This window comes from Macaca mulatta, chromosome 15 (genome assembly GCF_049350105.2).
Source record: "Macaca mulatta isolate MMU2019108-1 chromosome 15, T2T-MMU8v2.0, whole genome shotgun sequence".
Taxonomy (NCBI): domain Eukaryota; kingdom Metazoa; phylum Chordata; class Mammalia; order Primates; family Cercopithecidae; genus Macaca; species Macaca mulatta.
The window spans coordinates 15,420,465-15,443,790 of NC_133420.1; the positions used below are offsets into that span (position 1 = coordinate 15,420,465).

Below are 23,326 nucleotides of genomic sequence, written 5' to 3' on the forward strand. Positions count from 1 at the left end.
TGCCAATATCACACTTTGCTGATTCATCAGTTTATGGACACTTGGGTTGCCCCTGCCTTTTGGCTATTTGGTGAATAATGCTGTTATGAACATGTGTACAAGTATTGAGTCCCTGCTTTCACTTCTTTTGGGTATGCGCCCAGAAGTGGAACCTCTGGATCATTATTTTCCTCTTCTTAATTAATAAACATCTTGGGGGACAATACTTTGAGATTACCTGAAAAACCTGTTATTTTTCTGACACTTTCACCCACTAGTGTTAGCATCCATCGATTTCTATCTAAATCAGTTATTCTAATGGTTGTCAAATGGCAATTTTCTAATTCCGTCACTCTTTCTGCGTTGATGAGTTGGCATTCTACTAGAAAGAAGAAACTTCCCTTCTCCCCCCTTTATTTGTGAATATGGACTCATTTTATTGAATGGACTACGCTCCTTTCCTTTTTACACTATTGCTCTGAGCAATTCTTTTCCCTATGATTCCCCAGAATGCAAGTTTGGGGAAATGCGGAAACTTTCTGTATTTCTTTGTTACCATTAAACAAACTGAGAGTGCAACCTGACTTCCCCAAGTTGAGAAAAATCATTTTCCTGCCCACGCATTAGTTTAGCTCAAGGGGAAACCCTTTTTCGAAAGTGCTTTCTGGGCAGCCCCGCGCGAACTGCATTTCCCAGAGAGCTTCGGAGTTACGTCATCAGCGAGCGCGGCTTTTTGCTGGCGAAGCCGGCTTTGGAGAGCTGCTGTGGCGGCGGCAACATGGCGGACGTGATAAATGTCAGTGTGAACCTGGAGGCCTTTTCCCAGGCCATTAGTGCCATCCAGGCGCTGCGCTCCAGCGTGAGCAGGGTGTTCGACTGCCTGAAGGATGGGATGCGGAACAAGGAGACGCTGGAGGGCCGGGAGAAGGCCTTCATTGCGCACTTCCAGGACAACTTACATTCGGTCAACCGGGACCTCAAGTAGGTACCGGCTGAAGGGGCCGGGGTCGGGGACCGGCCCCGCTCCGACCCTGCGCCTACGTCGCTCGAGTCTTCCCAGGCAGGGGCTGTTCTCCATTTCCTTTGATCCCCGTTCTTTCTCTTCGTGCTCTCCAAGCCTCTGCCTGCCTCTCAGGGACACCTTATCACCATGCCTGCTTTCTCGTCTCGCTTCTCCTGGCCTCCTGGTCCTGTTTGTCTCCCGCCATCCTCGACCTCTTCTGTGGCGGTTCCATTCCTGACAAGGAGGCATGCTCTTCCTATGAAGTTCCGCTTCTCTGAGCTTGGCAGGTTTCTCACCTGTAGGCCCTCTGTGCCCCATCACGTCTGATCCGAATGTAGTGATAGTACAGACAGGACCTGATCAGTCCGCTCCAAACCCAAGTGCATCCAATCTGATTAGCCCCAATTCCCTGGCCCTGAACTTGGACTTCATCAGTTCCACCACCACCCACCGGCAACCACGACGAAACAGGCCAGGCCTTGAGCTATCTTCCCCCTTTCCCCTACCCTCTCCCAAACCACCTGATCAGTTTCCTCACTCCCACTCTCACTGCTCCTGTTCAGTTTCTTCCGCAGTAGAGACCTAATTTTCAAGCTCCTAACCAGTTTACTTACTTATGCTTAACGCCCGTGCTTCTTAATTTGTAGTCTTTTAGGGTTAAGGATTCCACTTTTCCTAGTCTTTCTTACAAAGCACCTTCTTCACTTATACTTTACGAGTGTTGTAAGAATTAAATGAGAGGATGTTTGTAAAGGGCCTGGCACATAGTCGGCACTTCTTGATTGCTTAGGTCCTGAACTTGCCTTCTCTTTTATAAGAGAGTCAGCCCTTCCCAGGAAGGTTAGAATTTCAGGATTTTTGCCTTTTACTTCTCAGAACTGACCTGAGTAGGGGAAAGCATTTGGTGAGCTAGTCATCCTTTGATTTCTGGACTGGTTGAATTTTTGTTTTTTCAACTTGGTCTCCTTAGTAACCAGATGGAAAGAGGAGGTAGGATGGAGGAGGAGGTGGAGGAGGTGGCCAAATGATGGGTGCCTTTTTGTTTTCCCCCTAAGTAGTTGCCATAAATCACACACCCCTTCTCAACGCCCACATCCGCTTGCTATTCTCTGGCACAGCGCCGAGCACCAGTTAATACTTTCCCTGCTTCAGGGGATGCACTGGCTCTTCTTCCCTATCTTCTGTTTTCTTTCCATTTTCTCTCCGAGTTACTTTCCTTTGTAATGTTCAGGATATTATAACCCTTCACCATTTTAAATAGAAACTTTAAGAGTGCTTACATTATCCCTGTGCCGTCTTAAATCTTTGTACAGTAGTGCCAAGAAGAAGGTGGCTGATGATTCCAAAATGAATGTGGCATAAGAAGCTGTTCCTAGAGAGTCTTTTGTTGGCAGTTTGGGACTGGCCCCTCAGAACGTACTCCTGGAATGTGCTCTTGTTGGCTCGCTTTCCCAAGCTTCTGGAGGGTTTTCCTGCTAGACTGAAGTGTGTTTGACACAGCCCCCTCGGTGGTGTCTTCCCATTCCATTTGTTTATTTTATCTCTTCTTTGTTTTGTTAAGTTTTGCCATCTGTGAAGCATCACGTACAAATCTATCCCTATGTGAATGATAAATAATCATTTATTCAGGTACTTGCTGTTCTGCCAAGTGTAATGATCTGCACGTGGGTCTGAAAACTCTTAGTGAGAGGCCGTGTTATGCCACATTTCAAAATTCCAGAAAGTCTCGTCCCCACTGCAGAGATGAATTTGAGTTGTTCAATTCTGATTGTGGGAGTCTTATTGATTCTAGTGCCCTTACGTTTTTTTCCTCCTTTGGAATGGCACCAGGAAGCTCTGTTTTAAAGTCAGATAAGCTCTCATTTAGGGTTTTTGTTTGTTTTTGTTTTTTTAAGTGTCCCAAATATTTTTTAACCTTTCAAAAAGTGTTTCTTCTTAAGGGACTTCTGATGGATGGTTTGAAGAGCAGTCTTTGATCCTGGGGGTTGGCTTTACCTTGGAGTGTAAGTGGGCTTAGGTTTATTTGCCTTATCTCTTTGCTTTTCAGTGAGCTGGAACGTCTGAGCAATCTGGTAGGCAAGCCATCTGAGAACCATCCTCTTCATAACAGTGGGCTGTTAAGCCTGGATCCTGTGCAGGACAAAACTCCTCTCTATAGTCAACTCCTTCAAGCATATAAATGGTCAAACAAGGTAAGGGAGATGTAATAAATGGAGCTAATAGATGGAAAGCCAAGTTTTCTTATATTCCATAAATGCAGAAAGCAAGAGTAAGTTTGGATTGCTTGCTATGTTCTTGATTCAGCATGGGGTTATAGAGTTGGAAGTGGTAGAATTTTTCTGTAATCTATTTTGTAGTCCTTTGAAGTCTTTGGGGATTCATGATGCTCAGGTGATTACATATTAAAAATTCTAACTCAGGTGTATTTAACCTGGAGACCGGGTATAGGGAGCAACTCTTATGAACCCCTTAAAATTATATGCAGCATGTTGTGGTATGTGCATGTGTATCTGGGGAAGGCTTCGTAGCTTTCATCAGGTTCACAGAGGAATCTGTGGCCCCCAGGAGGTGTCTAAATGTTTAGCTGCAAACATTATGTTCTTGTATTGTCTTTTCCTCTGTCACAGATGGATGAGCATCACTACAATACTGTTTGTTAGATGACTCTCTAATTACTTAGATGCCACCTAAGGGAGATTTTTCTTAACATGCTCTGTAGAGTTTGATATTCATGATTTCTTTCAGCAGGCAGGCCTGTGGCAGAGACCCTAGGACAGCTGTAAGTGGAAAACTAAACTGTAGTTGAAAAATAACAGAAACAGTTAGGCTCATGAATCTGGAAACGGTTCGTTTGTTTACGAACAAGTTCCTTTTGTTTGGGTGCTATGTGTTGTGGCATGCATGTGTGTACGGGCTTTTTATGTTGATAGGGAACTAGAATATATATATACTTTAGGAATGATTTTGGAAGCTTTTTTATTATACTGTGCTGCCTCTTTGAATAATTGTTGTTAGAATTGTTAGTTGTTTAACTGTTTGCAGGGTGGTGCCCCCTCCAGTAATCCATTGGCATTTTCTTCTTTTCGGTGGTTTTTTTCCCCTTAGGTCTTGGATAAGAGATAAACCTTGAGAGTTTTCCTGGTGTGCAGAATTTTTTCTTTGAATTTCTCTTTGAGGGTGTTTTAGTATTCTTTGGTTTGAAGGGGAACCCTGGGAGCTGCATTTGTGATTTAGGAAGGTGATTTATCATGGGTTACTAAAGAAAGAACTTGAACCTTGAATGCATACATGTAGCCTAGAAGGCCTTTCCCCAAAACTCTGGGCTGCCAGTGACAGAAACCCAACTGGGTCTAGATTTAGCCAAAAAAAAAAAAAAGGCATGGCGGCCTTCACTGGTTCAAGGAACTAAAATGTTCAGGGAGTTACTTGTCTGTGACTGAGCTCAGGAGCATCCGGGTGCCTGGGTGGTGTGGCAGGAACGTCACTCTCCTGCCCTCTCTAGGACTGCTTTCCTTTCTTGGCCTGATGCTCTCCAAGGGGTAAAAAACATGCAGTTGTGGGGATACATAGTTCTCATACCTGGTGACCTCCCAGTGTCCATGTCAGGCTCTGAAAAAGGATTCTGGCCCAAACTTGACAGGTGCCCTCTGAGATGGTTCATTGCATCCATGGGTGGGATCCGCAGCTCAGAGCACCTGAAACACAGGAAATGGGGCTCCTTGGAGTTGGGACAGAGGGAGTTCCCAGAAGGGATGGATGCAGGGCAGATAAAGAAATCACAGATGTCTGTTGCAGTTTTTTTAGGCCAGACGTGGGACTGTTCCAGCTCTACACAGATAGGTGTTTGGAAAAGGAAGCCATGTTGATGTATCCTGTGGGTCAAGTTCTCGAAATAGGGTACAGTGACAAGGACTGTTCCGTGGTGGGAAGATTCAGGCTGATCTCAAAACCATGAGTGAGTGGGACACTTCGTGGAAATGACTAGTCTTACGTTGAAGTGATGACACTGAATTTTTGAATGAAGGTAGTTTAATCACTGAATTGTTCCGCTATTAGAAGTTCCTACTTCGGCCGGGTGCGGTGGCTCACGCCTGTAATCCCAGCACTTTGGGAGGCCAAGGCGGGCAGATCATGAGGTCAGGAGATCGAGACCACGGTGAAACCCTGTCTCTACTAAAAATATAAAAAAAATTAGCCGGGCGCGGTGGCGGGCGCCTGTAGTCCCAGCTACTCAGGAGGCTGAGGCAGGAGAATGGCATGAATCGGGAGGCGGAGCTTGCAGTGAGCGGAGATCACACCACTGCACTCCAGCCTGGGCGACAGAGCGAGACTCCGGTCTCAAAAAAAAAAAAAAAAAAAAAAAAAAAAAGAAGTTCCTACGTCAACCCCTACCCTTGCCCCACAGTGGAAAATAAGTTGTATTAAGGAAAAGAAATGTTATGTATTATGTATGTGGAACTTCTTGTGCTGGAAATGCTACAGGTTAAAAATATCTGTATGCATTTATCCCAGATTATAAATCTCCTATGAGCAATGTGAGGGGGTGTCGAGGCTGCAGACATGTCCCCGGCCTGCTGAGGTTCGGCTCCTGTAAAGGAACTATGTTCTTTCACCAGCACGAGAGAACAGTTAAGAGACTCAGCCCCTTATTTTAGAGGTGAGCAAACTGAGGCCCAGTGAACTGACCTGTTTACAGCTCCCCAAGCTAGACCAGAATTTGGGTTTCCTGACCTGGTTCAATGTTATTTCCTCAAAACTTGATGTTTTAGTCTGGTTTTGCTTAAGGTTTTCAACTGTAGAAAACATTTTTTTCCCCATTTACTTGCATCCTGGAAACAATTCACATTATATTTTATTTATGAATCTGTATGTATTTTTCTAATTTTTAGTGATTTATCAAAGGGTGGAGATGGCAAATACATGGTACCTGGATTCTTAACCTATTGCTCTTTCTAGGGCAGACATCACTAATCAACCATTGCATTCTTTCCTGCTGAGGCTGTGTGTATATTGGCTTAGAATCCTTGCACCTCTCTGTTCTGGCACTAGGCAGTGACTGCCAATTATTCAGAAGAGGGTGGCAAGGAAAACATGTTTTTTATTTCTGTTATAGCATATGACGTCCTGTGCGACTATTACTTATTTATACCTTGCCTTTTTCTACAAGTGATTTAAAATAGATTATAAGAATACACAAAACCCTGAAAGAAAAGAGGGAAAACAAGGATGAGGATGCCTATATACATTTCTTTAATAAACACAAGAAGTAGCCTCAAGAAATAAGCCAGTACTCTAATTTCCAGCTGGGGACATGGAAGAGCAAACAATTAATTATATATGTTTATCTTGCCTTTCCTACAAATGAAAAGAGCTTTTTAATTGCTAAAGCTCATCGTTCATCATTTTACCCTCAAAGAGTTTAAACCAGTAAGTGCGTTAATATGTTAAGTGAAGTTTGGGGTAACTTGCCAATGTCAGCTGTATGCACTATTGGCTAAGAATTGAAGGACATATGAGAAAGGCTTTGATACCCACCCATTATGAGATGAACTTTCTGTTTTATGTGCTGTTGGCTATAGAAAAGTCTCGTTCATGCCTAATGACTAATTATTTTCTTTAGGGGATTTTGTAATTTTTGTAAAGTCAGTTGGAATATTAATTACATGGTACTTGGCATAATTGTTAGAATAACACATTTAAAAATTAATCTCATCTAATGGAATGATGTCAAATTGCTGTGAGCAGCACTTTTCCCATACTGAATTGGGGGAAGAATTTAGCTTTTCACTATTATGCACCTATAGATAATTGTTCTGAGAAGGATGACAAGCTCTCTTGACTAGGGCAAAAAATAATTGGCATCAACGCTGTCCTTGCTATAAAATAGTGAATGTAGACTTGATAGTGCTTATTATGTTCAGAGATGCTGAGAGTTAACCTGAACTTATTCTGAAGGTCCCCTTTTGAAGGTTTCTGGCATCCTGTCACCAGGCTTTTATTTCTGGCTTTTATTTTTTTTTTCATTTGTTTATGGCAGAAGGCTACTTGTATATTTGCCTGGAAAAGCAGACTAAGACGTCCGCCTTTCCCTGGCGACATCTGAAGCTGCAAAGACCCCAGAAGTGTCACTTTTTACTGGGCTTGGGAAATGGGCCCAGAGCGAGGTGCTGCTGCTACCTTTTTTTTTTTTTTTTTTTAATGTTTGATTTTTTATTATAGAAAGAGCAACTTTCTATTCCAAGAATATTCCATTGGAAAGTCTGAAGACGTTTCCTCCGTCCTGCCCTCCTGAACCGTTCTTATCAGAATCCAGTTGCTTAATGACGAAGTTACTGCAAAGTTCACTTCTTACATCTATCTCTGAAGGTGCTCTTTTCTGTTTTTGCATCACGGAACTAACAGGGTTGGAATCGTGTTACGTTGCAACGCAGAGCCTTTCCTTTACGGACTCCGTCCTCTTCTAAGGGTAAACTCTAAGGCCCAGGGGAGAGAAAACATGTCCATCTTGTTCCTTGCTGGGAGTCCCCAGCACCTAGCAAGATGCCTGGTACACTGTAATCATTCAGTGAAGACTAGCTCAGTGAATGAAAGAATAAATGAATCGAAGCATTTTCTGTTGAATTTTTAATTTACAACCCTTTTGTGGTTTGCTTGCTTGTATTTTTGATGAAGTACAATGAGGGCATTTCCATTTTCAGCCATTACTGAGAAAGCCAGTTGTGGTGCTTGCAGATGGGAGGAAATTTGGAGATCTTATGATGGAGGCCAGGGCTGGGGGTCATTTGGAAGGCCAGGGTGAGGTCATTGGGTGAACCAATGATAAGCTCTTTGAAGGCTGATTGTAGCATTTTTATCCATATCATCTGTCACCTGGTGTGCCCTTCTAATGGGACTTGGTGGAAGTTTTTTGGAGTTGCCTGAGTCAGGCTAATTTGAGCTGCTGCACCTGATGTCAGGTGTTCTGTGGCAGCTGTCATTTTGGCAGCAATGTGGAAACTGTCTAGGAAGAGGAAAGTCAGCTCCACCAGCCTCTTAGGGTTATCCTACTTTGTGAGTTACCTATAACCAATTTCTGCTCGTGTTTTCCTTCCCACCAGGCCCACCCGGCTCATTCTTCTCTCCATATAGCTGCTACATGTTCAGGGAATACAGATTCATTCAGAATATAATAGGAAAGAAAATGACTTAAATGCCCCTCAGAGTTTAATCATCATGACTTTAGGATTGAGCACCCTTCTGGATTGTCCTTTTATTAGCGAAGGTGTTCTTTCACCTAAATCTAACCTGTGTAGCGCCCCATCACTCAAAATGAACTTGCTAGCATAGTGGGTTGGGCTGTAGTATAGACTGCTCTGGTTAGCCTTGAACCCTGCACCCTCCTCCTCCCTCCCCACCTGCAAACCCTGGATACCATGGGAGCCATTATGAAAAGAACAGCCAACCAGAGAAAACAATGAAATTCAGCCAGTCTCCTGGACAGCTAGATATATGGTAGGATTCAGAAGTCAAGAAGGTATATCAAAAATATAAAAACCTAGATGTGAGTTCTGGAGTCAAGACTACCTGAGTTCTGATCCAGCTCTGTGCTTATACTTGAGCTCACAACCCTTGATACAAGGGAAAAAATTCTTTTTGAGTATCAGTTTCCTCATCTGTAGAATGGGGATAATACTAGTATTTGTGTCATAGGGTTGAAGCGAAGATTGAGATAATGCACATCAAATGTCTTAGGATAACTCACACATAGTAAGTGCTAAGTAAATGGTAGTTATAATCACCAGGCATAGTGATAGTACACATGTGTATTCTCATTTATGGAATGCATGTTACTCATGCATATGAACTCATTTATAGAACGTGTGTTACTTGTATGCATGTGTACTCATGGATGGCGTGTCACTCATATGCCTGTGTACTCATTTATGGGGTGTGTGTTATGCATATGCCTGTGTGCTTGTTCACGGGGTACATGTTACGCATACGCGTGTGTGCTCATTTATGGGGCGTGTGTACTTCTGGGCCCGTGTACTCATGGATTGCGTGTTACTCATATGCCTGTGTACTCATTTATGGGGTGTGTGCTACTCGTATGTGTGTGCTTGTCCATGGGGTGCGTGTTATGCGTGCGTGTGTGTGCGTGCTTGTTGATGGGGTGTGTGTATGTGTGTACTCACCATGGGGCGTGCTTTACTCGTATGCATGTGTGCTCATTCCTGGACACGTGTTACTCGTATGCATATGTGCTCATTCAGGGGCGCGGGTTACTCGTGTGCATGTTTGTTCATGCGGTGCGGGTTACTTGTATGCGTGTGTACTTGTTCATGGGGCGTGGGTTACTCTGCTTGGTGTGCTCGTCCATGGGGTGTGCGTTACTCGCATGTGTGTGTGCTCATGGAGTGTTACTCATATGCATTTGTACTTGTGGGGTGTGTGTTACTTGTGTGTGTGCTCGTTCATGGGGTGTTCGTTACTCATATGCGTGTGTGCTCATTTATGGGGTGCATGTTACACATATGTGTGTGTGCTCATTCTTGGGGCACCTGTTTCTCGTGTGTGTGCTTGTTTATGGGGCGTGTGTTACTTACATGCGTGTGTACTCGTTTATCGAGTGGTGGTGTTGCTCAGTGGTTCAGAGCGTAGGCTCCAGAGCCTGACCACTCTGGCTCACATGCTGTGTTACCTAACAGCCGTGAGGCTAACCTCTCTGTGCTTCAGTGCTGTATTCTCTAAGATGGGAATGATAATTGTACCCACCTCAGAAAGGTGTTATGAGGACTAAATGAGGTGATACAACTAAAGCACTTAACCTAGCACAGAGTCAGTACTCTCCAGTGGCTGCTATTACTGTCTTAAGACAATGCTGAGGACAGATTCCAGGCAGTGGTGGCCCATCTTCCAGTGGCTTCAGCTCCCTCACCAGGCCTCCCACACCTGACTTTGGTATTCTCCTGAAGTTCTTCACATTGGAGATTCTGTTGGATAATCAGCACCTTTTCCACTGAGACAACAATTCACACATTAATATGAATTAATGTGTTGGGGGGCAGTTCTTTCCTCACAGAACCTGGGGGTGGAGGTAAGGGATTGGGGATTTGGTGGGGGGTGTGGGAATCGAGGGGCAGTAAAGGCAGGGCGAGAGTCCTGGGGACAAACCACAGGAGTAGTGAGAGGACTGTGGAGAGGAGGTGAGAAGGGCATGTTTGGCCCCAGGCGGACATTTGTGCACACCAAAGGGGACTCTTCCCACCTTGGGACTCAGTAAGACCTAGGATATCAGATCTGTTTTATAGTCTTCTCACCTGGTGGGAAAGGTCTTGTGGGCCAGTCTGGGATTTTTAGCCTTTTTTTTGAGACAGGGTCTTGCTCTGTTGCCCAGGCTGAAGTACAGTGGCACAATCATGGTTCACTGCAGCTTCAGCCTTATGGGCTCAAGAGATCTTCCTGCGTCAGCCTCCCAAGTAGCAGGGACTACAAGCATGCACACCCATGCTCCAGCTAATTTTTAAATTTTTTTGTAGAGACGGGGTCTCACTATGTTGCCCAGGCTGGTTTCAAATTCCTAGGTTCAAGTCATCCTCCTGCCTTGGCCTCCCAAAGTGCTGGGATTACAGGCGTGAGCCACCACGCTCAGCAAGCCCTGCTTCTTGAGGACAATATCTGAACACAAAGGCTAATTTAGAACATTTGGATTCTCTCCAGGTTGTAAATTGGGTGCTTGTTATCAGCAGGGCTCTGGAGTCAGACTTCATTGGGTCTCAATCCTCATCCCCCTTTTCCCAGCTTTCTCATTTGGAAGAACGTGCCTTTGCCTCAGCCTCCTCATCAGTTCAGTGTGGATAACAGTAGCTTCCACCTTCCGGGGCTGTTGTGGGGACTAAGGCATTGAGCACATTTGAGGGACCTAGGCCGGTGCCCAGTGTGGCGCGCTTGCGGCAACTGTCCTTTATTCTTGCTCATTTTAATATGAAAGGTAAAGCTGCGCCTGGCGGTGTGCAGTCAGGAGAACCCTGGACGGAGCATTCTAGAGAGCACTGTTCAGTCTTGGCCGTCCACTGTCCTGCTCTGTGGCCTCATGCCAGTGGCTTTCCCCGCCTGGGTTGCAGCTTCCTCGTCGGTAGGATGAAGGGTTGGGCTGGGTGATCTCTTCAGTCCCTTCCAGCTCTGCCCCGGAGAGGTTCATCGGAGTCATCAGTGCATTTCTGTGGTCATGGAAACAAAAGTGTAATCCGAGGAAGGGAGAGTTATTTCCACCTCTTCAGCTCCAGTCCAGTAATGTTTCTGAAGTACACACAGCCTTTGTGTATGCTCCAGGGCATCTCAGAATATCCCCGAGTGCAGAGTGGAGCAGCAGCCCCCAGGGACTTGAGTGGAAAATTACCTTGCAAAGGTTCTGCAGACAGCATTCGCCTCTTGTAACACACCATGGGTAAATGTTACTGAAAATCAAGCCATACCCCTATCATTCGAAACGGTTTCTATCCCAAGGCTTTGGCCCGATTCCATGTCTTTATGTTCTACTTATTAGTTGTGGTTTCTGAAAATAGTCACTTTTTTTGTTGCCTGGAATCAGGTTTGTGACTCCCTCATTCTTTTCTGTAAAAGAGCAGGAACTGTCTTTGGGAGGCTCACTGGCCGGCCCCAGGGAGGCTGCAGAGGCTGCTGAACGTGTGTCAGCCTGCCCGCTGGGAGCCACTGGCCGTGGGGACTCACATTGATTCCCTGCTTGACTCTCTTCTATCAGCCTTTTGTGGGATGATCAGGTTTGTGTGGTTTGTCCAGAGCCTTCTGTAGATTGTAACCAGAGCCTATAAAGGGCATTTTCTCTTCTCTTCCAAGAATGTTAAGTAGAAAGGAAATTGTCTCCTGTCATTTGTCCTTATGCAAAATTGCACATTGGTGGTGGGAAGGAAGCATATCATTACATGTACAGAAGCCTCCCATTTTCTTGTCTTCTCTCTTCATGGTGGTTTGGGCTGGGAGAAGGCCGCCGGGTTATTAGTGCTTCTCTCCCTTTTCTGGGCCATCTCATCTGTTCTGTGGCTGCGCTTGCCAGCCACACACAGTGACTTCTAACTCCATCACCAGGCTGGCTCCCTCCCCCAACATCCAGACCCATGTATCAAAGGGCCCAGCTGGACAGCTGCCCTTGGAGACTCACAGGCCTCTCAGACTGAAGCAGTCCAGAACTGAAATCCTCACTCCCACCACCAACCCACTTCTCGTGGTGGGATGCCTTAGCCAGCCACCTGCCCAGATCCCTGGGTGTCATCCGTCGCTTCTGCCTGTACCTCACACCCTCTGACAGATCTATTCATTCCCCCTCTTCACAGCCTCTCAGGTCTTTCCTCTCCATCTTGACTGCTGCTGCCTCTCCCCGGGCCTCCATTATTGCTCGGGGCAATGCCGCAGCCTCCCCACTGGTTTCTGGCCTGTAGTCTACCCTTTCTAATCTATTTTCCACTCTGCAGCTCTCGAGGGATCTTTAAAACGTAGAGATCTGATTTTGTCACTCTTCAGTGATTTCCTCCCTCTCTCTTAGGATGAATTCCAGCTCCCTTGCTGGCGCTTGGAGGCTTTCTAGTAATAATACACGGGAGCCCGAGTCTTTTGGCCGGCTTCCCTCGCCTCAGTTTCCTCATCTGTAAAATGCCACAAATAGTCCTGCCTCTTAGGGTAGCAGTGAGGATGACATGAATATTGCATGCGAGTGTGTGGCCCAGGGGGAGTGTCTGTACATGACCTGTTGACCATTAGCAGTCCCAGTGCAGGCCTGTCGTCATCGTGATCTGTTGTCGTCGTCGTGGTCTGTTGTCGTCGTCGTGGTCTGCTGTCGTTGTCGTGGTCTGTTGTCATTGTTGTGGTCTGTCGTCGTCGTTGTGGTCTGTTGTCATCATGGTCTGTTGTTGTCATCATGGTCTGTTGTTGTCATCATGGTCTGGCACCACTTGTTCTTCTAGCTTGTTTCCTCCCTCCCTTCTTGCGGGGGGAAGAAACCCTTTTCATTATGAAAACTTTTTATTATGCAAAATTTCAAATATACACAAAAGTGAGAGAATAATGACCTACTTTCAACCACTAAGAACATTTTGGGCCGGGCGCGGTGGCTTACGCCTGTAATCCCAGCACTTGGGAGGCCGAGGTGGGCGGATCATGAGGTCAGGAGATGGAGGCCATCCTGGCTAACACGGTGAAACCCCGTCTCTACTAAAAAATACAAAAAACTAGCCGGGCGTGGTGGTGGGCACCTGTAGTCCCAGCTACTGGGGAGGCTGAGCAGAAGAGTGGTGTGAACCCGGGAGGCGGAGCTTGCAGTGAGCTGAGATCGCACCACTGCCCTCCAGCCTGGGTGACAGAGAGCGAGACTCTGTCTCAAAATAAATAAATAAAGAACATTTTGCTGAACTTGTTGCATATATTTCCCCATCTCTCCCCACGCTTGCTTGCTTTTTTGGTGGGGGGAGGCGAGGACTGGAGTCCATATGTGAAAATGGAGCCCAGACATCCTGCATTTCATCTATGGAGACTTTAGTGCACAGCTTCCTCTCTCCCCACTTTCTCTGCTCTTCTTTTTATTGCCACTTCTAGTCTACAGAATTAATTGCGATTCCCCAAGGGGCCATCATCTCTTCGTCTTGGGGCCTTAGCTCTTGTTCTTCCTCCTCCTTTCTTTCTGTGGAAAATTCTGAGTCATTCAAGTCTCAGCTTAGTTGTTACCACCTCTGGGAAGCCGGGCTTTGAGATGCATCCAAATTAGATGTTCCCTGTGTTTACCCCATGATTGCCTTTACTTGTCTGTTTTCCCTGCAAGATGAAGGCTTCTCCTGTATTAGCACTGAGGCTTTGGGCCAGTTACCTAACACCTGCTGGACTGTGAAACGGGCATGGCGCTGATCTCACAGGGCTGTTCTAAGCATCTAACTGGAAAATGTATGTCAAGTTTCTAGTTCAGGGTTGGACACACAGTGGCATTTAATAAATGGTAATTATTGGTATTAGTGATTTCCAAGTGTGCAATAAAACAGTATTTGAATGGAATTAAAATGGAGCCTCTGAATCTCTTCCTCTGTCATTTTTAGATTGTGGTTTCTTTTCCTTCTGCATCTGCCTCCGTTTGCATCACCTTAACTTTTTCAGATTTTGGTTGTGGCTGTTGTCAGGTGCAGGAGCACTGAGAGGCAGGAGGCCTGGGAGTGAGTGCCAGGGGGCTTCCTCTCCAATTCTTTGGCTGCTATGTGCTTTTATTTTTATTTTTATTATTTTTTTCATTTTCTTTCTAGCAATAGAAGATTCCCAAACTACACTCTGTGCTAATCTTAGGGATTCTCTGCACTGGCTCAGGACTTCTGGCCTGTGTGCGGGAGGGGAGCTGGGGCATCTGTTTTGCCTCCTGTTCACTGCACTTTTCTTTGGCTTCTGGAACTTGCTCTCTGCATTTCCTTTGCTGCAGTCACTTACTTGTTTTGGGAGGCACCAGCTCACCACAGTTTCTTGGGCATGGTGAGGCTTGTTGTTGGGGCCAGTCCCTGCCCAGGGTCTTGGCTCAGCTTCTTCTTTTCCTTGCTGACCTCTCCAGGTGAAGAGAACTCCCTAAGACCCTCCCATCACACAGGGGACGGTTTGCTCATCTAGTACTTGCTGGGAAGTCAAGAACTTTGTTGTCTTTTTGTCACATTGCCAAACTTGTTTCAACCCTGGGGTTGGAGGCTGTTTCTGAAGTCTCCTCCAGCCTCATCTGTGGCTGCTCTGCGAGATGCACCCCGGGTCAGCTGCAAGGAGCCTGCAGAGGTCAGCTGTGCCCTGCTGCTCGCCGTGCCTCCGCCTGGAATGCCTTGCACTTTTGCGAATGCATTTTCTCCTCCAGCCCTCTTAAAGTGTCTCTTCGATGAAGACCAAGCAGAGCTTAGCTCAGCCGGCTTTGCCCCACAGCCTCTGGGCAGTCACACTGACCACACTGCGGCTGCCTGCTCTCTGGGTCCGGCCCCGTTCTCCAGGGTGGGGACTGGAGTCATCTTGGAGTGCCTGGCTCTGAGTACAGAGCAGGCACGCCGTAATTGAGCAGCACCTCTGCCATCTTTCCAAGCACACTCCGGGGACTGTACTTCCTGGGACTGTTAGGGGACCTTGGTGACGAGGTTGGGCATCACATCTCATTTGATAGAGAGTGACTTGTCCAAGGCCATGCTGCTAGCCCTCTAACTGGAACCAGCAGTATTTGGCAGCTATAAGAGGGAATGTCAGTAGAATGTCCAGAAAAGCAGAGAGGTTTCTTCTGCCATTGAGGCCCATTAAGATACTGACTTTTCCCCTGGGTGGCCCCCATCAGTACAGCAGGACCAGTGGTCTGTCCATGTGACATACCAAAGGGAATCATTGGGGACAGGTGTGATCCACAGACAGCCATGTGGGGCCCAGCCCGGGCATGGACACAGCTTAGAGGAATTGCCCTGACCTTTATGAGGAAGGCAGCTGCAGGCCTCTCAGATTCGGGAGCGGCAGGCACCCTTGTGTGCGTTAAGCTCTAGCTATGATAAGTTGGGATCTGAGCAACTCACTGGCATCTTTGCAGGGCATCTCATGAAAGAGAAGGGTACTGCCCAGGAGCCCCTTAGCGGGGTGGAAGGGGGCACCAAAGAATGGCTGTGTCAAGACAGGCACCACCCCTGCACCTTTTTGTTTGTTTTAAACAGGGATTGTACTTGGTCGCCCATTGGGTTCATAAGATGAGATACCCGCCGCTCTTCTCCTTTCCCTGTTTGTGTGTGTCTGTGTGTTTTAGCACTGGAGGGTTATGGTAGACCACTGTTATTTTTAGTCAGTAGGCTTCTCTGATTATTGATTACTTATCAGTAGTTCCCACCACTGTGTGTTCTGGTCTTGGCTCTCTCTGGATGCCGCTAAATGTGTTAACTTTTGAAGGGTGAGAGTCTGTAGGTTTTGAATGTGTATATGCATTAACGTGTGAGAAGATGGTCGCACTTGCTGCCAATGTGCTAATTCTTAATCATTTCCAAACTGTGTTTTTGGATAGTGTGCTTTTTGCTAGGAAATATCCAGTGCATCCAGTCGATATGCGTTTATTGAGCACCTCCTACATTCCAGGTGCTGTTCTAACACAGTGAATGAAGCCAGTAAGTTCCCACCTTCCTGGTGGACAGAGGAGTAAAGTGCCCAAAGCACCTGGTTTTAGTAATAATTTCTGGCCCTACTGCTTGTCTTTTTTTTTTTTTTCCTTAACCAGTAGCCTTAAATGCCTCAGCTTACCAGTCCTTACTGTCAGAACGGAATATGACAGAGTGCCGGGTGACTTCAATTGGCAAATGTAACTTATCTAAAGCAGTGTCTGAACATGAAGGAAATTTTTTCTTGCTATCCTAGTATCTTAAATATCGCCCAGTTTTTATAGCATGGTGCATTTTAATTCTGCTCCACACTTAATGCAAATGCAGATGTATTATTAGCGATATACCCTTTCTGGCTTATTTGCCCTTGGCTTGGCACCAGTTTGCCTTTATCCTTTTCTAGCCTAAGGCTGTGCTCACTTTAAGGGATTCTCATTGATTGGAAGAGAACACTATATATCTTGTATTTATGGCTCATCGAGGAAAAGCAACCACTCAATCAGCTTTAGGGTTCCATCAACCTCAGACCTGACTCAGTTGGTCTGTTTCTATCATGAGATAACTTTCTACATGTTCTTTGAGATATGTATTGGTGACTCTGTAGCAAAGAAGCTACACATTTGTTATTCCTTGTATTTCGGACTGGGTCTGTTTACATCTCCTCTAGATCCCCAAAGGCTGATTTTGGCTGTGTGTGAGACAGGCCTTATTCCCTGACTTCAGCACCTCCTCCCGGCATGCTGGGTTCCCGGATGCTCTGTATTCTCTTGGTGTGTCCGACCACCCACCTGCTCTTCATCCAGTCATCCAATCATAGCAAGATTTATCTACCTCGCCATTTAAAATCACACTTGGTATTCGGCATGTTTCCCAGAATTGAATGCATTGATTCAAAATACTACATCATCCATGTTGTCTGTGATGAGAATTGGAATCACCCGAGTTTCAAGATAGACTGAATTCTTGATGTCTTAGTGAGCAGAAAATGACGAAGTGACCGTTGAGGAGCTTTGTTTAGCGACAAGGCGGAAGTACGTTTTCCTTCCAGTGTCTCCATGATAGTTTCTGTGTGCTTTAGATCCTCTACAAGTTTCTTCCACTTCATCTGCCAAATGGCTTTGAAGACACTCCTTTTTCCAGGTGGTGAATGCACCTAGATCGGGCTGGCATATAGTAGGCGTCCAGTAGGTCTAAGTTTTTCTCTCATTACCCCAAGCTCCCATCCGCCATTCCCCCTGCCCCTGAACACTTGAGCGGTGGAGGTGTTCCTGCCTAACTAGTTTCCCTTCAGACTCGGCTTGGATAGCATACATACCAGCTCCAAATGCCTTTAAAATATTTAAGAAACTAGCAGAGGATTATGGAGGCCAGCATTCCTCTATCCCTTGTTTTTCCCAGTCTAAAACAGAACAGTCCGTGTTAATTTTAATTGCTTGGATGAGCTCAAACATTGAGATTTTAATGCATTTTCACAGTAGCTCAGACAGCATAACCACATTATCCTGCTGGCAGTTGGTTGGAATCCTCGGCCAAAACGTTGTACTTGGGGACCTCAGCTCAAAAAGCCGGAACGTGGTAATTTCCTAGCGAGATGTCTTGTGGGGAATGTTGCGTTTCCTGTTGAGACTTCCTCCAGATAGTGAAGTGTTGTCCTTCTCAATCACGTAGTGGTGGGTTCATATTGCTTTCAAGGAGGGTTTCAAAGCTCTTGGCTAGCTGAGGGGGTTTCTAGGGGAACTGCTTTATTCTTATGAGTTGCAAAATGGAAAAGGCCTATTATAGGCCTCCCATAAGCAACCCAGATGGAACATTGTCACTGTCTGCAGCCTGGCGTGCTCTGGAAGGCACTTCCCAGTGACTGCATCTCCCATCTCCTCAGATGATACTGATGAATTTGCTGCTAACTGAATGAACAAATACTCCCACCCTGTTTCAGGCTGTCTTCTGTCACTAGGACACTTGCAACAGCTTCCTCACAGGCGGCCCTGTCTTACACCTAGTCCTTTTCCCACATAGTCAGAGTGACCTTTCAAAATGCAAGTTTGATCACATAACTGTCTTGCTGAAAATGTACTGATGGCTGGGTGCAGTGGCTCACACCTGCAATCCCAGCACTTTGGGAAGCTGATGCTGAGGACAGCTTGAGCCCAGGAGTTCAAGACCAATCTGGGCAACATCATGAGACTCCGTCTCTACAAAGAAATGAAAAAATCAGCCAAGTGTGGTGGTATGCAATAATCCTAAGTCCCAGCTACTCAAAAGGCTGAGGTGGGAGGATCACTTGAGCCCGAGTTCGAGGCTGTAGTGAGCTGTGACCACCCCACTGTACTCCAGCCTGAGTGACAGAGTGAGACCCTGTCTCAAAAAAAAAAAAAAAAAAAAAAAAAAAGAAGTATTGATGACTCCTTCTCATGCTCAGGATGAAGACAGACTGCATAATGTAGCTCGCTATGGTCCAGGTCTGGCTCCCATAGCGCCCCAGCTCTGGTACTTAGTCACCTTGAGTCACCATACTCGACCTGCTGGCCCATGCTACTGCCTGAGCTGTTGCCGTGTTCAGATGTGCCCACCTCACTTTATGCGTGGTGAATACGTTTTCATTTTTCTGTATTTGTTACTTGAGAGTCTTTTCTAACTCCCCAAGTTGGGGCAAGGTGCCCTCCCGTGTGCTTCCGCAGGCCACTTTCCCACTCCCGTGTTGCCCACATCATGGCCTGATTCATGCTGGACTGTAAGTACTGATTGCCTGGACAGGGCCTGGGGCCAGATCGGCCTGTTCCCCATTTTATTTCCAACCTCTAGCAAGTCCAGCAGAAGAAAACAAACTAACAAAATACTTTCAGTTAGATGAGTAGCTTAATTATCTTTGAAGACAATATAATAACTTTAATTGAGCATATTTTTGAGAGGAGGTAGGAGCATAGGTGGGATTCCAGGCCCACTTTCTGGAGGTTGGTGGGAGATGACTGCTAACCCGTGTGTCTCCAGAGCACACAGCTGCTCCGATGTCTGTATTGGGCTTATGCATTCCACTCACAGCTCGGCTTGCTGAAGGAGCATGCATATTAAGGCTTGTTTTTTTCTTTTTTTAAACTAGTTTGGGGATACAAACAGAAGGTAAATTATCCTGATTATTTTGAGGCAGTTATGAAAAGGGCAAAGAAAGGATACAGCGAAAGTCATAGAGACACCTTATGTTTATTTTAGGCCTTTACAGTTTCTGAAGCATGGACATGCCTGTCATTGCATCAAGCCAGGAGCAGCTGCGATGTATGGGGTCAAAGCCTGGGCTCTGGGGCCCAGTGGGTGGCCTGGGTGCCAGCCCTGCTGCCGCCCTTTAGTAACTGGTGACGTTGTTCAGCTCACTCCTGTTTCCTGATCTGTAAAATGAGGTTGATGGCAGGAGTGATTTGTAAACAAGGCATTTTATTAATAAAATGTTTAGACCCTTCTTAAAATACAACAAATTTTATAGTGATTAACATGTTATGCTCTATAAAAGTTTATTATAGACCATTCAAGCTAAAACAATACAATTTGAAAGTATGCCACATCAACTTCACTTACAAACTACTAGCAGTGTCAGTATAAAAAGCAAGATCTTACAACCAAAATCAAAAGATCTAAAGTACGGTTGTTTTTATACCTTAGCATCACCTCCAATTCTAACTTTGCTGGGTGAGACATACCCTCCCATAGCCACTCGTTGGCCCTCAAGGGACAAGGCCTGCAGGAATGTGCTGTGAGATAAGGCACCGTTGGTCCTTTTAGCTCTGACTTACTTTTGATTTGGAGAACTTATGTCTGAAGTTAAGGTTCAGCCTCCATCCCTCAAGGTTTTACCCACATCCTTTTGCTGCCCCCCTTTCTGTCCTTAAGTGTCCTTTAGTGTTGGAGAAATGGTTGTAGATGCAGAAATGCTCTTGTATCAGTCCATTAGTTGATGAAGAAAGAGCTACTTGTAGGGTGACAGCAGATGAAAAGAAAGTTAAAACTTGAAGACAGTGTCCTCTGAAAGAAAAAAGGGATTTTTTTTTTTTTTTTTTTGAGATGGAGTCTTTCTCTGTCACCCAGGCTGGAGTTCAGTGGTGTGATCTCCACTCACTGCAGCCTCCGCCTCCCGGGTTCAAGCAATTCTCCTGCCTCAGCCTCCCGAGTAGCTGAGATTACAGGCATCCGCCACCATGCCCGGCTAATTTTTGTATTTTTAGTAGAGATGGGGTCTCACCGTGTTGGCCAGGCTGGTCTTGAACTCCTGACCTTCAGAGATCTGCCCATCCCAGCCTCCCAGTGTGCTGGGATTATAGGCATAAGACACTGTGCCCAGCTGGGAAATGTTTAAAACACTTTATCTGAAAACTGAATTTTGAAGTTGAGCAACACACTGTGCTTGGTGGGGACCGTAAAGAGTTTCCTGTAGAAGCTTGGAAAGGGCGGCCCTTGGAGGAAGCTTCTACAGAAATGGAGCCATCATGTGGAACCGTGCAGTAGTCAGTCGGGTGGGAGGGGGAGTAGTAATTTTTGCCGTCCCTGTGCACATTTGTCCAACTGATGAGAAAAGCCTTTGAGAGTTGGCCTACATCAAATTTGCCTTATGACAGGGATATCTGTATCTCACGGCTGTACGTGGAACTGGCAGCCAAAGAGGTCAAGCTTGTGTCTACAGCTTTTTGTCAACATTCATCTTCTTCCGCTGTGTCTGTCTGCCAGTGGTGATGCGTCTGCATTTCGACAAGATGGTGTGTCACTGCCTCCCCCAAAGCAGGGGGCCACTCACTTCCTCATTCTCCCATTAATCTCTATACATGGGGGTCATACCTATGCTAGTCAGTGATTCTTCTACGAAAGAAATGGAAACTGAAATTTTGTTAATTTGTTCATGTTTTTCTACCTTGAAACCAACTTCCCAGCAGCGTTAGGTAACTAGATCAAGTCCGAGCTCTGCAGTTTCTTGGGTTTTTTTTTGTTTTGTTTTGAGACGGAGTCTCGCTCTGTCGCCCAGGCTGGAGTGCAGTGGCTGGATCTCAGCTCACTGCAAGCTCCACCTCCCAGGTTCACACCATTCTCCTGCCTCATCCTCCCAAGTAGCTGGAACTACAGGCGCCGCCACCTCGCCCGGCTAGTTTTTTGTATTTTTTAGTAGAGACGGGGTTTCACCGTGTTAGCCAGGATGGTCTCGATCCCCTGATCTCGTGATCCACCCGTCTCGGCCTCCCAAAGTGCTGGGATTATAGGCTTGAGCCACCGCGCCCGGCTCTGCAGTTTCTTTACTGTGTCCTTGGGCAGGTTACTTGACCTCCCCTGAGTCTCAGTTTCCACATCTTTAAGTGGAGAGAATCATGATTCTTACCTTCTAGGATGTCTGTGAAGACTCAGTGAGCTAACCCTGGTAAAGAACTTAGCTCAGGGCTCCCTTAGTGTCAGCTCTGAGGGGTATGATAAACAAAATGTATTAGTGAGCATTGGTGCTAAATATAACGACAGTCACCTGAGCTGCTCTTCAGACTGGTAATACCAAGCGAGGAAGTTGAGGAAGTCGTGTGTCCCTGTATCACATCTCAGCAGATAGGGATCTTCAGCTGGGTTTTGGGCAAGGTGCATTAATGGCTGCTTTCCTGAGGATTTATTTCCAGCCATGATATACAAATGGCTGTGGGTGTTGAGGCTGTAATGGATCTTGTGTTTAAGGCTTCTACTGTCACGGCTCAACAGAGCCCTCCCTCAGCCCGCCCCTCAGATTGCTGCCTCTGGCTTGGAGCGTGACTGCATCTCTCGGCCCCATCACCTGCCAGCTCTGAGCTGGTGGCTGTGAGGCGCAGCCTTGGCATTGCTGGCAGGTTGGTCTTAGGAGAAGCTAGGCACTAGAGCTTGCCAGCACAATTTGTACTTTGATTAATTTAGTTAATCTAACTATCTTGTGTCAACCTGAGAGGATCATTATGCACAAATCACTGTTGAAACTTGAAGCTGGCCTCCCTTTCACTAAGCCCCCAGTCTGGTCTGTAGTGCTCCACCAGAGTCTTTCTGAGGATGATTCTGTTCCTCTTGCCCTCTCTGAGATACCAGACTTTCTCCGAAGTTCAAGTTAGAAGCTTTGAAGAAAGGACTTGTTTGGATTCTGGTCCCGTATGTTGTGTCTCACTTGCGGAGAACTGTCCCCTTTTATCTTTGCATGTGAGTTAAATTTCATTTTTCCGCTAAGTAGTGTGAGTCTGTAGCTGACTGCTGCTGCTGCTGCTTTCAAGTCAAGTGGGATTTTCAGAATGGGGCCCGAGTGGGCTTAGAAGTTCCTTCAGGGATGGGAAGGAGGTATGCATGGGGCGGGGGGAAGGGTGACACTCACCAAATCGCTTCTGTTTTATTGAATGTAAACAAAGTGTAAGACGCTTCATTCTTTGTACCACTAAGAAAGATAAAGCACCGCCACAGGTAATTTTCAGACACTGTGATCATAAGATGCATCATTATTTCAGGTTTTAGAATAAGTGAAATGTGATATGTTGATAATGAGGCTGGTTATAAAATCCTTAGCTTTTGATACGGTTTCACTGAAGTTGTGGAGATGTGGATTTGGAGGACCCAGATATTTGTGTCATCCAGTGACCTTCACATGACCTTCTATAGTAGTCCGTTCTCATGCTGCTATGAAGAAATACCCGAGACTAGGTAATTTATAAAGAAAAGAGGTTTAATTGACTCACAGTTCCGCATGGCTAGGAAGGCCCCGAGAAACTTACAGTTGCACTGAAAGGGGGAGCAAACACGTCCTTCTTCATATGGCGGCAGGAGAGGGAAGTGCTGAGCAAAGGGGGAAAAGCCCCTTATAATACTATCAGATCTTGTGAGAATGAACTCACTGTCACGAGAACAGCATGGGGGTAACCACCCCGTGATTCAGTTGCCTCCCACCAGGTCCCTCCCACGTCATGTGGGGATTATGGAAACTACAGTTCAAGATGAGGTTTGGGTGGGGACACAGCCAAATTGTACCATCTTCCAAGTTGCTAAAAAAGTAATGTACCCATCTCTCTGTGAGGTAGGAAGAGGGAGACCAGCATCCCTAGTTATGCACAGAAAGATTGGAATGTTGTGCTTTTTATGTGTGACTTTCAGATGATCACATTCTACATATTTTCAGTCAGCTTAAAGTTTTCACTTTTAAAATTGGTGGCCAAGCCTCATATAATTCTTAACTTTAGAAAAAATAGGATTATCGCTTGACACG

The 23,326-nt window shown here is 46.0% G+C and overlaps 1 protein-coding gene across 8 annotated transcripts in view; it reads left to right on the top strand.

Moving 5' to 3' along the window:
* Positions 1-735: 735 nt before the first annotated feature.
* MED27 (mediator complex subunit 27) overlaps positions 736-23,326 on the top strand; it is a 228,534-nt gene continuing 205,943 nt past the window's right edge. For 6 of the 8 annotated variants that reach the window (XR_013404626.1, XR_013404625.1, XR_013404624.1 and 3 more), the window contains exons 1-2: positions 736-960; positions 3,030-3,174. Coding sequence is in view for 4 of the 8 variants with exons in the window: in XM_077965458.1 (XP_077821584.1) it covers positions 758-960; positions 3,030-3,174 (348 nt within the window). In the remaining 4 variants the exon portion in view is untranslated. 8 annotated transcript variants of the gene reach the window in all.